Genomic DNA, 17,787 nt, shown 5'->3' with positions numbered 1-17,787 from the left:
GGACACTTTGCACATTAACAACTCTGCACTCAGCAGTGCCGAGGACAATGCCATCCCTACGCGAGAGTGACTATTTGGGGGAGCTCCAGAATCCTTGGGAAGGAGTTCAGACAATAGGCCAAATGAAAACCCCAGACTTCTCTCAGAAAGGGTACAGAGACTGAGACATATGGCAATAGGCAGCTGAAGTTGAAACCTGGGGTAGAGGAGCCAGCGCCTGGAGGCTTCCCAGAGGCTTCCCCACGTGTACCCAGCCTCTCACCGCAGGTCACAGCTGCCCTGAGGCTAGCCGCTGGCGGGAAGAGGCTCAGAACCCTCAGAGGCAGCGGGACAGCTGCCGCCTTGTTCCACAGCTCAGCGGTGGCTTTCTCTTTCTTCTTCCTCTCGCCCTCGCCCCCCAGCAGGAATCAGTCATCCCCTCCCCTTGCCCCACGCCTCCGCCCAGGATCCTCCCCCTCCGGCACCTAAAGCGTTAACCCTGGAGCGTCCCGCAGCTCTACCATTAGTGACCAGGGTTCCTAAAAAGGAAGGTAAGAGGTTGGTCTAGGGGGAGACCAAAGATCAAAGACAGGCACACTTCCTGTCGCCCAGACCTTATATAAAACGTCATGATCGCCTGGGCTGCAGAGACGCACCTAGCACTGTCCCAGCGGCTGCTTCCTGAGGTTTCCCGAGGACCACAATGAACAAGTGGCTGTGCTGCGCACTCCTGGTGGTAAGTCGTGGGCAGGAAGCTGCTGACCACCTGGGCTCGGGACCTCCCCTCCGGCTGATGGGGACCAAGCCCGGATACCTCTGGAAGGAGCTGGGGTTTGGTTGGAACAGCAAGCCTCTTTCTAGCTACAGCAGGCTGCCCTGGATAGTGAATGGCTTTTCCATGAAAAGTTCCTGCTGAGTTTATGCAGATGGGAGAGAGACACGGGGAGAGGAGTCTTAAGACTTTTTGCTTGTTTTTTATGCATTTTATTTCTCTTATTTATTTACTTACTTATGTTTTATGTAGAGCACCATACCTTCGCTTGACCTGACTTTTTTTTTTATTACTTCAGGTGAAGTGGACTGTATGTTGAAAAGAGAGGTCAGAATTTTTTGAAACTTCTGTAGAACAGTTTGGATGGGGCGGATAGACTGAAGCATCATAAGCCTAACTTACATATGGGTTATGGGCAAGACAGAAAATATTCTCTTATTTATCTGTGCAATTTACTGTTTTAATAAAGTTCTATTAGTCCAGTTCTCAGCTTCAGTAGTGAAGTTGAAAAACATGGACAGGCTAATGATAATTATGTTGTAGAATATAGTTAAACAAGCAGATAAGTTCAACGGTATATAAAGAAGGTTCAAACCTGCTTTGAAACGTTGTTTGGAAAAATAAAGGAATCTCTTTTATTAGCTTAGACATTTGGAAAATTGCTATTTAGGTTTATATACAAGTTTTTCCATGCCTCAAATTTGTTTCCTTCACATCAGTAGCCTGTGAAACACATGAAGTTACAAATCAGACAGAGAAGTCTGTCTTCAAGTGATTTCTCTGTCAGGAATACACTAGAGAGTCAGTGTTTGAATTTCAGCCTCCTGCTCAAATGGTGAGAATTAAAAACTATGTAATCTTTCCCTTAGTGTCAGGGATACACAGAAATGCATACGTAATAGTAAACTCACTCAGGAAAACGTGGACAGAAGTCTATACACAAAAATGCCAGCTTCATGTGTACATTTGCAGATATGTATGTATATGTAATACATATATTCACTAATATGGATGTATGGAGAATTTTCTAATTTTATTTTACTTCAGTTATATGTGTGGTTTGCTTTTATGTATGTCTATGCATCACTTGTGTGTGTGGTGCTGACTGAGGCCAGAGGAGGGCATCAAGTCCCTTAGAACTGGAGTTACAGACAGTTGTGAGTTGCCATGTGGGTGATGGGAATGAAACCCAAGTTTCTGGAGGAGCAGCCAGTACTCTTAACCGCTGAGCAATCCCTCTAGTTCCACTAAGAAGAAGTTTTTAAGAAGGGGAATTTTTACAGACAGTGAGATAGCTTGGCGGGTAAAGGCACTGACAACCTATCACTGTGGAAGGAGAGACCTGAGTCCTCAAGGGCATCTTCTGATCTCCACGCACACACTCTGATACATGTGTATCTGCACCAACAGACAATAAATGACCAGAAGTCTCAAAAGAGGAAGGAGCACAGAGTGCTTGTACAGGTGGTAGTACCTAAGTACATTTATCAAAATGAGCACTGTGAGCTGCAGAAAGTCCTGAAATTACATTATCAGTACCTCCCATAAAGGTCCTTGCATCTCTCCCTTTTACCACTGTACTTAAACTTTATGTAGGAACTGTATGTAGTTTTCACATTGGCTCTTTTCAAAGTTCTCATAGATCCGTCACTAGTGCTAGAGATACAAAATAGTTTGCTTTCATGACTCTACCATATTCCATGTTTCTATGGCCTCGTGAAAATTTTAATTAATTTAGGTTTTGACTAACCTCGTGGTTAATATGGTGATGTTTCTTTATTCTTTCCAACTCCTTGTATTCTGCCTTTACATTTTGGATTTTAAGTAAATAACATATATATTTTTTCCTATAACTGTTCCCAAATAGAAAAAAAAGTCGTAATTTTATAGGTGGTCTATATAAGGATATGTGTGTGTGTCATTTTAGATAATACAACATTATCAGAAGAGAAAGCTTTTAATGTGTCTTAAATATATTAATGAATAGAAAGGATCTTGCTTTTTCTTTAGTTGCTACGGTTGACTTTATTTTATTAATGGTTGGAAATGGACACACTGTGCTTACATGTGAAGAAGCCAAATTTTCCTTGGTAAACAGAGAGGCGTGGCTGTAGGAACCTGAATCACTATAGATATTTGGCTCTTTGTCTGAGGCATTGCACTAGACAGTAGGAAAAAAGTTAGCATCTAGGTAGATATTGTTCCTGCCTTTGGACCTTACAGCCTGTTAAAAGAGGCAAATGTGGTACAAGTATTGCATATGTTATACCAGTTCCTAAACAGGAAAGCCCAGATGATTGGGGAATTAAAAAAAAAATCAGCCTTCCTTTGTGAGCTCATAAGGGAAGTTGCAACACAGTCGTTCTCCACTAGACCCAGTTCAAGTAGCCACACATCACTTGCCAGTGGGACAGCAGCCTGCATTTCTTCCCTCTGAAGTTCTTGTATTCTATAACATGGCTGTAGGGAAAGGATGCACATGAATGAACACAACCCCTGAAGTCCCTGCTTCTCATTAGCACTACCTGTCTGACAATAGGATGCTATAGAACCATCTACATACTGGAAGTCCTGACAATACTCAGAGAAGAAGGGGATAGCTTCTTACTCTCACTGTGAGGGAGCAAATGGACACGTTATTGCTGGAGATGAAGACATCCAAATGAGAGATAGAAAACCATGCAGTGAAGTTTATTCTAGGTTCTTCTGTGAGAGGAGAAGATACACTGGTGAATGAGAGGAGCACAGTTCTTAGGTTAGCATTCCTAGAATATTCACTAGCATGATCAAGCAAAGCGCTCTTTCGTAAGGAGGCATCATTCACATGTAGAGTCATTTTCTTCCTTGTTGCTATGCGTTACTAGGTGAGCAGAGAACATCAACATGTCTGACTTAGGTCTTGGCTTTAACTGTTGTTAAATCCCCCATCGTCCATCATGCAGTGTCAGAACCCGCCCTGAACTTCTCAAAGCCAAGCTCTGAGTTTGTCCTTCCATGCCAGAAGGGAGGGGAATGGAAGGAAAGCAGAGATCCAGCTGCTCTTTACTCAGGAAAATTGCCCGATGATCTGGTCTTCCTTAAGTGTAACAGTCTTGGAGTTTCTGACATTTGACTTGTATTTATTTTATCTTTTCTCCTCTTAACCTCAGCTGCTGAGTTCATGGGCCTGCCTATCTGCTGGTTGCTGTTGCTTCTTCTTCTTCTTCTTCTTCTTCTTCTTCTTCTTCTTCTTCTTCTTCTTCTTCTTCTTCTTCTTCTTCTTCTTCTTCCTCTTCCTCTTCCTTTTCCTCTTCTTCTTTCTTCTTCCTCTTCCTCTTCCTCTTCTTCCTTCTTCTTCCTTTCCTCCTCCTCCTCTTCTTCTTTTTCTTCTTCCCCCTTCCTCTTCCTCTTCCTCTTCCTTCTCTTTCTTCTTCAGAAAATGTTGGTGCTTAAACTGTTTCTAGAAGCATTTGACATACAGTCAACCCATGCAGCCCTGCCCTATGTCCATAGCAACCTCCCTGGCTTCTCTCACCTAGCAATCTTCAGCACAGTTCCTAACTTCAATCTAGTTTTCAATTTGACTTCTTAGGCTAAAAACCACAGTAGCCAAATACCATTGGTAGAGTAAAAAGGCAGTTTGTGCCAAATGTCTTGTTCAAGAAGTTTTAGAAGCCATGGTCATGGTTTTCAAATGAACATGGGGCTCATAGTCTGCTGTTCTTGTCTTCCTATCCACTAGCTTGCCTTCTGGGTTTTCCTCTCAACAGCTCCCAACCCACATGATCCCTCTGTATAAAGGCTTACTGTGAGAAACACTATTTTCCTTAGCATTGCATTAACCAAGAGGATTTCCTTCAGCCTTCATTTCGACTTTTTCAGCCAAAAGTGTGTGTGTGGGGGGGGGGGCTTAAAATACATCAAAACAAAACAAAAAATCTTTACATTTACCAGAACTAGCTAACAGTAAATCAAGGACTAACTTGTTTGGCTGCCCCTTATTTTGATCTGATGGAGTGAAGATGCCCAAATTATCAGGTTATTTATATTTTCCTCTATAGGGCAGACATCTCAGTGATATTTAATATTCTCTTCCATGCACTTTTATAATAAATCCTTTGTAACAACCCCATGTCTCTTGAAATGAGATTCAGTGTACATATCTTTTGCTGACACATATAATGCTTACAAAATCAATATCCTGAAATAGCTATATTATAAAACAGTAATAAAAAGAAAGTAATTCATAATAAAACAAGCTTCAGTAGATGCCATAATGAAGTCATGATGTATTGGCATTTGCATGTTGCATTTGTATCACAGACACAGCTAGCAATGAAGATGGGGGTAGGCTTGTTTCAGGGGTGACCCAAACACTCGATCAGGCTTGGCTTGGTGCTGTGGTTTTCTAAAACAGTGAGACAATCTTGCCAGAAATTTTAGTTTCATTTCATTTCTTACCAAACCATGTGTTACTGAATTCCTGGAAAACTCATTTTGGACAGCAGTGATGTAAAAGGTCCTTTCTGTATAAATGAAAAGGAGTTCCAACAAAGTCTGGGTAATGTTCCTCACTTTATTCCTGTGGCTGTGATAAAATGCCTTGACTAAAAGCAACACGGGGAGAAAGGGTTTATTTGGCTTACAATTCCAGGTTGCAGTCTATCATGGCAGGGAAATCACAGTGGAGGGCCTTAAGCAGCCAGTCACTTCCACAGTCAGAAGTGGAGAGAAATGAATGTGAGCATATTGGCTTGCATGATTGCTTGTTCAGCTCTGTGTCCCCACTTTTATACAGCTCAGGAACCTATGATTAGGAGATGGTGATGTTCACATTTAGAGTGAGTCATCCCACCTCAGTTAGAGGAAATAAGAAAATCCTCCAAAGGTAGTCTATTATTTACAGTCCGAACAGATCTAGGTGGTTCTTCATTGAGGATCTTTTGCCAGGTATCTTAAGTGATGTCAAGTGGCCAATTAAAGCAAACCACCACAGTGGCATTTTATATCTATCTATCTATCTATCTATCTATCTATCTATCTATCTATCTATCTATTTATCTATCTATCTATCTGTCTGTGTCTATACACATACACATATAGGCATGTATTTTATTATACACAAAATAATTTTTACTTATTTTTATCCTGCATCAGCTGCCAATAGTACATTAGAAGTTTTGTAGGGCATATAATTATTCTTGGTTGTTTTGGACACTTAACAGCAACTGCATGGTATTCTTAGAAGCACCCATCAATTTCCAGAACTTCTCCAAGGACAGAGTTTCCATAAAACATGAGCTCTTTGAAAACACAGATTTTCATCTTCTTCCTTTGTAGCCCCAATGTCTCCACCATTATGATACATGTGTTTGCTGAGTCCAATGAGCTATGGTGAAAATTTTCAGAGCACAGACATCTCCATGAATTTTTCAACAGAATTTATCTACCTAATGTGCTATTGTGGTTTAACCACAGAAAGGTTGGCTTGACTTCCCAAATATTAATGTAAACTTCTCCTTATCTGGCCAATATTTTAAATATAACAGTATACATTTCTATTATGGAGACTCAAAATGTTCATGAAGGTTCTTCTTAAGAAAGCAACTCTGGGAAAGGAAAAACCATATGACATGTAAATAAAGAAAATATCTAATAAAAATAAATAAATAAATTTAAAAAATTAAAAAAAAGAAAGCAACAAAATTAAATGGATAGAACACAGGTCTCATGGTATTATATTTGAGCATTAGCCATTCTGTTTTTCTGTAATCAATTTTGATTTTTTTTAAAAAAATCCCATCACAGCTGATAAGTACTAGATTCAAGAAATGTCAGTCCCTAGAAGGACTGAGATAAATAATATTAACAGTTCAGCAGCTTGTTACCATAGACAGCTATAGAGAAAGCTAATTTCACATGACAAGAGAAGAAAGTGTGAAGGCACCATTCAAACTCATTTATATTACTGAGAACTCTGCAAACAAAATGCAAATAAGAGCAGCGGTAGCAATCATGTTTAGAAAAGAAAACAAAAATCAAAATAAAATTTAGCAACCCACAATAGCAGGAACTAGGGAATCGGAAATCCTAACAAACATCTGTAAACGATCTGTGCAAGAAGAAAGAGTGAGGTTCGGCCAACTTGAAATAGATACCAGGACAGTATTTTTATGTGATATATAATTAGTTTTTGGAACTCATTACCACAGAATATTTTTGCTAGGAATAACTAGCATAGAGAGTCTAAAAAAAAGAATACTTTTAGACAGTTGTAAGGGATAAGAATAGTGTTACAACACATTAGGTAAGAAGATGTGTGGTACCCTCTCTTTCTCACCTTAACCTGGCCTTGGTAAGTGATGTACACTCTACATGCTCCGTAGAATAATTTATCCCAGCTATAAGGTGATACAATTTCTCAAGGGCTTAGGTAGACACATTTTTTTTTCAAGCAATTTTTCACAAGTGTCTAAGCCTGAAGATAGGAAATTGATGGGGGATGCAAAAGGAGGGAACTATCTCAGTAAAGTTCTTGTCATCAAAGCAGAAGTCATTGAGTCTGTATCCCCCAAACTTACATAGTGACAGGCGAGTGTAGTGGCCCACCTGGAATCTCTGTGTTTACAAGGTGGAGACAGGTGATCCCCAGAGCAAGTTGGCTAGCCAGATAAGGAAAGACACCAAGCTGTGACTTAAGTTCAGAGACTGCATCAATGAATCAGGTGGAGAGCTACCAGGGAAGACATCCAACTTTGACTTCAGACCTCTGCATACATGTATGCACACATGCCTATACAAAGAGGCGTGTGTCTATATACATACAAACACATACACATACATATGCATACTACACACACACACACACACACACACACACACATATATGAAAAAGAAGACAGAAAACATATATAAAAAGAGAGAGTGCAGGCTGTTCCTAGAGCTAGTTACCACATCTATCTGCTCTCTTTAAGTATCCTTGTGTTTATGACCATGTAAGGTCTGCTATCTGAACGAATTTCAAATACACTGAGCCACATTGTTATTTTCTTAATCTTGAGGCTCTTGGATGAGTAACCCCTTTTGTTCTGCCCCTTGAAATTAGCATTCTATTAATAGGGGAAGTGGAGCATCTTAGAACATAAAAAACCTAGCCCCAAGGCCTTCACTTCAACTCTTCATGCACCTTGGCAACACAATTTGTAAACATTTCTTAAATAATCATAAATAAAACAAAGAAATGGGTGAGAAGACTAGTTTAGATTTGAAACAAGGCCATGGTTCCTCTAAGCAGTCATTGCCTTTGGGGAATAAATTCCCTGTTGAAGTTTTTGATACAAAATTCTTAGTTGCCTTGCCTTGCTTCTTGTTAGGTAGCTGTCCCTTTTGTCTGCTGTCCCATATCCTTGTACATTTTCTGATTCCTGTTTTCTCTTACTTTTGTACTTGCTTGTGGTTTTATTTTGTCCTTTTTCTTCTCTTGGTCTCCGTCTTGCTCCTTTTCATACTCGACACTAGACCTGACTTTGCCCTTGTCCTCGGCTGCTTTGGGCAGTCCTGGTCTTGGTCTTCTTCTCAGTCTCTTTAAATTCTTGTTCAGATACAGAACCCTTTTTATTTCCTCTTTTGTTCAAAACTCATGTGTTTTATCTGTAAGAACTGTTGATATTAAGAGCCCGTTACTTAGTACATCAACACTCAGTTTGCATCAACACTACCAAAATGAGGCTGGTAAGTCATCATCCCAGAACCAGTGTGCTGTGACAAAACTCTGCAAGAGTATGGCAGACAGGACTCAAGGGCCCTGGTCCCTTAGTTCTGCCCATGCCCTCAAGGTTTGCCCAGTGACCCCGTTTATGCCTATGCTAAATAGAGGAGCTGAGCCAAGTGGTAGATGGAATGTCTGCTATAATTTAAAAGTTAATCGATTATATGTTGTTTCCTACCTCAAATATCAAAAACCAAGTAGACTTGTTTATCTATAAAATATTACAGGAATATTTTCCAAGAATCTCTTTTGTTCCATTGGTCTGCGGTTGAATTCAAGGAGATAATTCAAGGCAACAGCTTTTGAAATGTTATCTGATTTTACATAGTGTAGCTTATATTTGAGTTTCATGAATTATTCTTTTAAGACAAAAACTATTTGCTCCTTCTTGCCATCAGCTGGCATGCATAGAAATTGGCAACGTGGGCATCTTTTTTGCATCCTTCATTTAGTTAAAAGCCAAGTTCAAGATATTTCCCCAGGACTTGCTGAAGAGGTGTAATTATGGTCACAAGCAATCTCTTTAGAGTCATTGAGCAAAATTTTCTTTGCATCTATATTCACAAAGAAGTGCTTGACAACTTCACACTGCTCTTTGGAATAAATGTCAAACCTTTAGGCATACCATGCATGGTAATAGGCAACTTGGCAAGACCATTAAAATCTACACTTGAATAATACACCAGCTGCCAGACAGCAGACCTCCATCATCACATTCCTCTTCTTATATATTCTTTTAATGTCTGGTAAAAAGGAAGAAATAAGAAGTAGTTGGTCTGTGAAGGTGTGATGGTGCTTACTCTGTGATTGTACTATCATTAGTGGGTGTTGGCCAAACATTCTCAGTTGCTCTTCTTTCTGGAAGCGTGGTAAGGAGATTCATCTAGTGTGGATGGAATGGGAGGGATATTGGCATCTCCAGTAGAGGACTGGTGAATTAAATTATATCTACACTTCCCAACCAAGCATCATCATATTGCCAACGTTACACCCGAAAGTTTTCATTGTTTTTGGTTGTTTGATTTTTCTCTTCAAACTTCTACACATATAAGTAATTTACAAACATTACTTACTAGACAAGAATCATTGACTGTTGACAGACCCACTGGAACAGATCACAAGTAAAAACTACACCTTGTTTATTTTGAAGTTGCTAATTTGAACATAATAGAACCCAATTGACCTAGCAGTCATCATGCCAGTCTGTGTGATGCCTGAGATCAGTTAATTATGAGGAACATCACAACCCAAAAGGGATTGTTAAAGGCTTTACAAATAAAGAGATCTTTTTGTGAAAAACAAACAGAAACCACATTGTTATATATTGTTATTAAGTCTCTTTACCTGTTTCCTAAATCTTGAACTCTGAGTCTCCTACTGTTTTGTCCAGGTGCTAACTGCCAATTATCTTGACAGATGTTTTCTATCAACCCTAATCTGTCCACATAAAGAGTGAGGGGTTGCTTTCTGAAATCCTAAATTTGGGATAGACAATTGAATGGGCAGTGTAAATAAAAATTGCTTAATTAGACAGTCATAGAAATGGTTTCTTTCTCAGGTCTAACATTTTCTTTGGCTGAAAATTTAAAATTTAGGCATTACAGAAAGTCTTAGCTGGCCTTAAAGTAGAGCAGCTATCAGATGCTTAGACTGAATTAAAATACCCATGAGCATCATCTGGCAAACTATACTTGTTTTCCTTCCTTATATAGAAAGACATAATACCCTTCACAATGACTGTCACACCTACATGTAACATAGACCATTCCATATATTTGCTCATAAAAATCCTAGGGAGAAGAGATTCATAGACTAGAAACTGGGGAAATCAGAGGAGTTAAGTAGTTTTTGCTAATTTCAGTAATTTTCCCTAAGGTTAACTGATGAGAACATTATTATTATTATTATTATTATTATTATTATTATTATTATCATCATCATCATCATCATCATCATCATCATCATATTTACTGTTTCTGTAGCAGAGCATGCTAATATCAAAATCAGAAAAAAAATGGCATCTGTATACCTTCAACCCAGAGTATCTAGCTGGTATGAAGGATGAACTGACTAGGCTCCTGGGCCAAATCCTTAAAAAATGTGATTCTATACATTTACTTTTTCCTTCATGGACTCATTTAGCATTTTTTAGCTCAAGAGGATATGAATTTATTTTTTGCAATGGTCTTTACATTGGATATGAATCTAAATTCAGTTTCCCTAGGTGACATAGTATAAGGCAAGAAACCGATGTCTTATCAGACACTGAAAGCGTGGGGAAGGAAGATCCAGTATATGATGGGAGGTGGGAAAGGAAGGAGGAGGGTCAATGCAAGAAAATGCATCACTAAGGATCTACTACTTAGCATAAAGTGTAGTTAATTTTCTAGTCTGGCCTTTCTACCAAAGCATTGTGTCAACTACTTCAATGGAAGACAGGAAAATTTCTGCATTGAGTTGAGTGACTATATTGATGGGTGGTTGATAGAGAAATAGTTAAACAGCTGAGGAGATAGACAAGTGACACATGTATATCTTTCCACATCTGTCTCTTTCATGCGAGTGGGAAACTTATTCCCAGGATGACAGTGAGAAGAGTCAGGAGTCAGAGGCTTAGTTTCAGGCAGGTGTTGGGTTAAGCTCTCAAAGGTATGGGGTTTTTGTTATCTCTGACTAGTCACTCAACTCTCTTAAGACTCCGTTTTTTCATCTCTAAAATAGAGATAATCATATCTCCTTGGAGGTGGCTGTTGAGGAGAATGGATAGCAGAATGTAAAGGATGAGCTTAGCCTGCAACCTGCCATATAGTGCTTTTACAATATACAATGCTGTTACTCTTCTCTATATCATACAGAATGGATAGCACGATACTTCAGACATCATAGGTGGACAGTGAATAGCTACATAGTGAACACAGATGCTATTTGATTCCCCCTTCCCTTCTAGCTTTTATTTCCTTTTGTCCCTAACATAGCTTTCCTTACTTTTCTTCTCTAACAATGGCCTGTAGCCATGTGTTAATTAAACAATAGGTTTTCTTAGTCAGCAAAAGGTTCTATAGGGTATTGTGAACAATATGTTATCTTCCAAGGAAAGGACCATAAATATAAGGTGTAAGCTTAAAATTGTGTTGGGAGGTATCAATAGGCCAAAATACATCACCAGCTCTCAGCTCCAGATGCCAGGAACTGTAGCTGGAGAGCCTTCCAAAGCCTAGTGCTGCCTGGGGCTTGCCAAGGGAGGCTGAGGAGAGATAATCATGCAACCAGTACTCCTGTGGTGTTCTTTTCCAGAATTAATATTATGTTTCCAAAAAGGTGATTAACATGAGGCCAACAGAATAACTGTTAGGACGGAGGGACCCAATTGGGTGAGATTTCTATGGTTTGTGGGTATGCTAACCTGTTATCCGTATGCGCAATTCCTTCTTCCTGAATGTTAACTTTTTACTTAGGTTTATTTATTTTTTTACTTTACAATTTGTTTAATCAGTAAAGTGTTAACTCCCTGTAACACTTTTTCATCACAGCAAAAACCTCATAAGCAAATCTCTTTTGTCCATTAGGACTGAGTCTATGCACAAACAAAACACTGCTAATTAATGTTAATGCCTTCAGAAAGGTAAAGGAAACTTCTGAAGTGAACAAAAATTACATTGAAAGTTACATTTTACCTGGAGACTGTTCTTCCGCCTCCAGGGAAGCAAATGCACATCAAATTTGGCCCAGTAATTCTTCTAATAAATCATAGTTGTTTGTGTTTCCTTTCCCCCATTTGCCTGGGAAAGCTTTTGGCAGCAGAGCACAGATGTGGAGATGAACAGATTTAATTCATTTGCTTTTACCTCCTTACCTGGAGACATAACCCCGAGCCAAATAACTGGCTAGTGTGCAAATTGCTAAGCAGGCTACTCCCCAGGAGGGGGCCTGGCAGCAGCAGATAAACCTCTCCAATGAACTGCCTTTGCTCACAGAGGCTAAGTCCAAATGAAACAGTGCTTGCAAAACTCAGTGCAAATGAAAGATGCATTAAGCAGAAGGGTTTGCAGCCCCTTAGGATGAGCAACAATGTGAACTAACTAGTACCCTCAGAGCTCCCAGGGACTAAACCAACATTCAAGGAATACACATGGTGGGACTAATGGCTCCAGCAGCATATGTATAGCAGAGGATGGCCTAGTCCTTCATCAATGGGAGGAGAGGCCCTTGGCCCTGTGAAGGCTCTATGTCCCAGTGTAAGGGAATGCCAGGGCCAGGAAGTGTGAGAGGGTGGGTTAGTGAGCAGGGGGAGGGGGAAAGGGGGAGGGAACAAGGTTTCTTTTTGCTTTGGGTTTTTTTTTGTTATTTATTTTATTTTTTTTATTTTATTCTTTTCAGAGGGGAAACTGGGAAAGGAGATGTCATATGACATGTAAATAAAGAAAATATCTAATAAAAATAAATTTAAAATGTCTTATGAGAACGAGAATATCTTTCTGTTGTGAAGGACTTGAGCCTTTCAACTCAGAGAACAAAATGTAATTTTTAAATATTTCAGAACTTGTTATTTTAGGTCTTGTTTTAGAAGCATATGTTCTTCCTTTTTAATAGATGGTTTCTGATGTTTTGTTGTTGTTTTAACATTAATTTTTAAACTATTCTCTTGAAAATATTGTACTTTGGTTTCATTTGCTTTCCGTGTGATCTCATAATACAATACAATAAGTATAGTTTTCTAGGCAAATCTTTCACCTTTGTCCTTCTAGAGACAAGTAAATGCAGGCTGTATGCATGTCCTTGCAATGTATCCTTTACACTTTAGTTAACTTGTGCTGTCTAATCTCCAATTATCTAAGGTTTACATAGAAGGCGTTCAACCTATCTACTGGATTGAGTAAATACTGAGATACAGCAGAGACTTTCTATGTGTACAAACGCATATGAAGCCTTCAAAGAATATGGAGGCAAATTTGACTCTCTGAATCTCCCAGAACCAGCCTTAAACCCCTTGGCAGAACCAAAAAAAAAAGTAGTAACATCATTGAGAAGATATCAAAAACCAATTTTATTATATAACGCGTAATGTATATAAAATAGTAAAAATAGGGTCTTGTGAATGTCAAACTGGCCTTCAACTTTATATAGAACCAATTATGATCTTGATCTTCTGATTTCCATGCTTGGATTCCAAGATAAAACACCAAAGTTTATGCATTGCTGGAGAAGGAATAGAAGTTTCTAGACTATGGGCATGAGGGAATAAAAACTGATATTGACCATTTGCAAAAATATGTTTCTATATTACTATTTATTTGAAACTGTTTCTTTGCAGAATACAAAACTCAGAATCATTCTCATTTTAGATAGAAATTACTGGCTCAGGGTCACTGAGGCAGCAGTAGAACTAAGCTTACCATATGGTTAACATAATCTAAATGTAACTTCTCCAGTGGAAAGTGCACATGGGTGTTCATATTGGGTTGCCAGGCTGTAGGTTTTTCAAACTTTATTCATGACCAATTTTGTATACTTCTTACAAACTGTCCATGATATTCCTACACTGTTACATTCTCCTTTTCACCTCATATCACAAATACATACAAATACTAAAAATTACTGTGTATTTCCCCTTTTCGGCTTTTATTCAACATCTTTAGGTAATATATGTGCTCTGCTCCTAGAGATATGTATGTGCTCAGAGCCTTCAAAGCTGGGCCCTCAGTTGCATTTTTGAATTATCAGTATGTATTACAGCTGTTTGCTTAGCATCATCACTGGGGTATCATACAAATAAACAACAGAAGTTCCCACCTAAAGTCCTTCCCTTTATTCATATATGCTGATACTTCTGTTTTCAGAAATTAACAAAGAGTTCAGGAAACGCAAAATTCAGCTGCTGCTTTGGACACCAGCCCTTCCCAGTAAAATCAATCAATACCCTTCTCTCTCATATCATCAACTGTTTTGCATGATTTTGACCCAATTGTCTGTTTAGTTCTTTCCTTAGTGTCTAGTTTGTTTTTCTGCCTTCATTAGGGTCTTGGGGGTGAAATCAGTGAGTAGCAGATAGATAGATAGATTGATAGATAGATGGATAGATAGATTATAGATTTAAACAGATATGTAGATATATAGATATATAGATTTCCAGAGAAATGTTTGTCTTAATCAATGTTTGCTGAGTGAGCTAATTAATTAAGGAATTGAGGGGGAATGGAAAAATATGAAGGGTCAAAATGAAAATAATAAACAAACAAACAAATTGAACTTAATGTAAAAACTTCTAAATTTAAGTAAGTTTTATGATTTATGCTACAAGCAATCTTCACTAAACTCTCAACTGTATATATCTCGGATCTTTCCTTTAACGACTTAGATGGACTTGGAAATGGCATGGTTTACACACTGACCAGACGCTTAGCTAACTCTGGACAGTCCTCAAATAGTTCTCTGTGGCAAAGATCATGACGAGGGATTACAAAAGGAACTCCCAAACCAAGTGTCTATTTCAGGACCTGCGTAGGATGCTTTTAATGAATCTTCCATAAATGGAAACCCACTGGGTCATTCATGGTTCTGCAGACCAGAGAGCAAGCCCAGTAGTGACTGTCTGCATTGCATAATGCAAAAATAAACCTGCCAGAGGAAGTGTATTCTTTTATCCTTTAGGAAGTCATAAAGTCACATAAACCAATAGAAGTCTCTAGTCAAATCGTTGGTCATCTGAGAGTGAATGGAAGACATAGGTGAATCTGAAAAGTGGTGATTCATATAAAAATGTCTGCATAGCAAGAGGCTTCTAAATAGAGTAGAGTTAAAAGTCCAAAAGACCTGAGACTAGGATACTTGTTTCTGACTTCATTTGACTAAATTGTCAAATCCAAGAACAGGGCAATGGTCAAGTAGAAAAGACACTAGACAACTAATTCAGTCTATCTACCATCTTCACTCCTGCCCTCCACTAATATTTGGTAGATAAGAAAGATGGATGAGCTTGGAATAGAAAATTACCTAATTGTGTAAAACATTAAAAATAGAGTGGATAATACAGCACTTAGAGATTGAACTTTAACAAAGCTTTCAAGAACAGTAATATGGAAGTTTCTAGAACAAATCCCAGACTGGAGCATAGTAGAGAGTAGGACTTTTAGATTACTTTCAAGAACATTAAATTAGACTAGGTAATGGAGAGTTAGGGGATGGAGAGAGAGGACAGATGAAAAAATAGAAAGAGAAAGGAAAGCTATACTTAATTTCTTTTATAAACCAGACATAAAACCTGGAAAGGTTGTTCCCTTCTATAAAAAGCACTTTCACATTCAACAGACACGCTTATACATGTATCTCAGCCTCTGCAGATGTTCAGGGATATTTGAAGATTGCATTATTTTTAAACCCTTATTAGATTTTAAATCTTATCAGTAGATAAAGGAACAATAACTAATGTTAAGACCATGTCTTTGTCTTTGCTCCAGGAAATGGGAAGGGATGTAAGAAAAGGGATGGAGAAGAAGAGATGTATTAAGCTTGCCCATTCTCTGTCCAAACACCAAGTCCAGAAATTCTGTGTGGGAATTGGGGCTAACCAAAGATTGAAACCTAACTATCCAGTTTTGACCACACTGAATTTTTACTTTTACTAAAGTGGAATTTTTTTTTCCCCAAGCAAAGCACAGAGGTCCAATTGAACTTGCTGAAAACAAGTCTATTGTTCCTTGTAGCCTTCTGGGTTTTAAAACTTTGTAAGATGATAATTCCACATGGTAGTCTTGATAAAAAGGGTCTCTACTAATTACTCTCTAACTCTTAAATCCAGACTTTGTTTATTCTTTTTCCTCCCTAAATACCTTTCACCTCAATTTTCCTGTATCTCAATGAAGTAACTGCTTTCTATGGTATTGGTTCAGAGAATCAGGAATATCATGTCGACTTCCTAGAAAAATACAAATTGCACTATTGCTCTTGGTGATAGTCTGGAGTCTGGAAGTCTTAAAATTTGAAGTATTTTATATTTTGACTGTTAAAATGATTTAAGAATAATTGCATGTGCTTTGACAGCTGAGACCCTCTAATCCCCAAATCTCAATTTCTCATTTCTCCACAGTCTAAACATTCTTGACCACCTACATGAGAGTCAGGAAGTTTTGGATTGTAGACCATTTCAAACTTTGTGTTTCCAAGTTAGAAGTACTATGCAGTTGTTGTTTTTGTGGCTCCGAAGGGTGAAGCACATGAGCAGTTACTGTTTCCTCTCCCATCCCATCTTCATCACGTTTGAGTAATGGAAGGGAGTGGAGCAATGTTGATGAACAAATGAACATTCTTGACCCTTGTGGAAATGGACACAGGAAAGCAATGAGAAACATGGCTGGATGCTGTACTTGAGATACAAGGCCTCTCTGGACCTCTGAGCCAGACCTCTTGAAAGCGGACAAAACCCTCAAAAGTGGCTTTCCAGGAAATCTAAAGTGAACAGCAATAAAAAAAATGAAAGTATGTCTCATTGCTTTCATATGGGTTTGCATGTTGTGTTAGGAAAACCTCATTGGGGATTGGAGAAATATTTGAACCAGATCCTTAAAACATGCCTCATACCATATTCAAATCAACATTCAGCCAGTCATTTCATCTTTTCCTCTTTCAAGCCAATATAGCCTCAGGGAAACAAAAGAGCATGCTTTCTTCAGAACCCATCAAATTGTGGGGCATCCTGGTGAGCTAGCAGGCCTGTCTGACTTTACATGGCTCCACTCTCAGGCTGTAGGTTGGAAGTACACATCAAAACACTCTGCTCAAAGATCCATCATTCTGGGGAGGTGTTTTGTTCTTTTCTTTCATTTTATCAGTTCATATGGTCTAAGATACTGGCCATATTCTACTGAGAAGTGAATGGAGTTTCTTCGATTAGAATACTGAATGCTTACAAAAGGGGCTAGTTAGTCTTCTTTGCCTTGACAACATATGATTTAATAGGGAATTCTATTTCTCTAGATTGGCATGTTTGCCCCAGATATATGTGTTGGTGAGCAGGGAACATTTCCTGAGCTCTACAAACAAGAAAGTTTGGGGAAAAAATGTTGTGCTTGGTTTGCTTCTTTCCCCAAACCTGTAAACAGTCAGTGTTGATTTTCGTACCAAAAAATAAACAATAAAAATTAAACAAGCCAACCTCTACACAGAAATAACACTGCTCCTTCTGAGAACATGTTTCCCGTAATTAGTGAGAAGTTGTTCTCTGAAGACCTTTGGGATGTAGAACAAGAGACAGAATTCATGTGCCACTGGTCCTCCATGAAGCTCCCTTCCCTGT

At 38.7% G+C, this 17,787-nt stretch overlaps 1 protein-coding gene across 1 annotated transcript in view; it reads left to right on the top strand.

Moving 5' to 3' along the window:
* Positions 1–282: 282 nt before the first annotated feature.
* Positions 283–17,787, top strand: part of Tnfrsf11b (TNF receptor superfamily member 11b) — a 28,952-nt gene continuing 11,447 nt past the window's right edge. The window contains exon 1 of the mRNA XM_031358441.1: positions 283–715. Coding sequence (XP_031214301.1) covers positions 683–715 — 33 coding nt within the window. The 5' untranslated portion in view covers positions 283–682. The remainder of the gene's footprint in view (positions 716–17,787) is intronic.

Source organism: Mastomys coucha, unplaced genomic scaffold (assembly GCF_008632895.1).
Source record: "Mastomys coucha isolate ucsf_1 unplaced genomic scaffold, UCSF_Mcou_1 pScaffold7, whole genome shotgun sequence".
Classification (NCBI taxonomy): domain Eukaryota; kingdom Metazoa; phylum Chordata; class Mammalia; order Rodentia; family Muridae; genus Mastomys; species Mastomys coucha.
The sequence above is the reverse complement of the archived record's forward strand: the minus strand, read 5'-3'. Positions and strand labels throughout refer to the sequence as shown.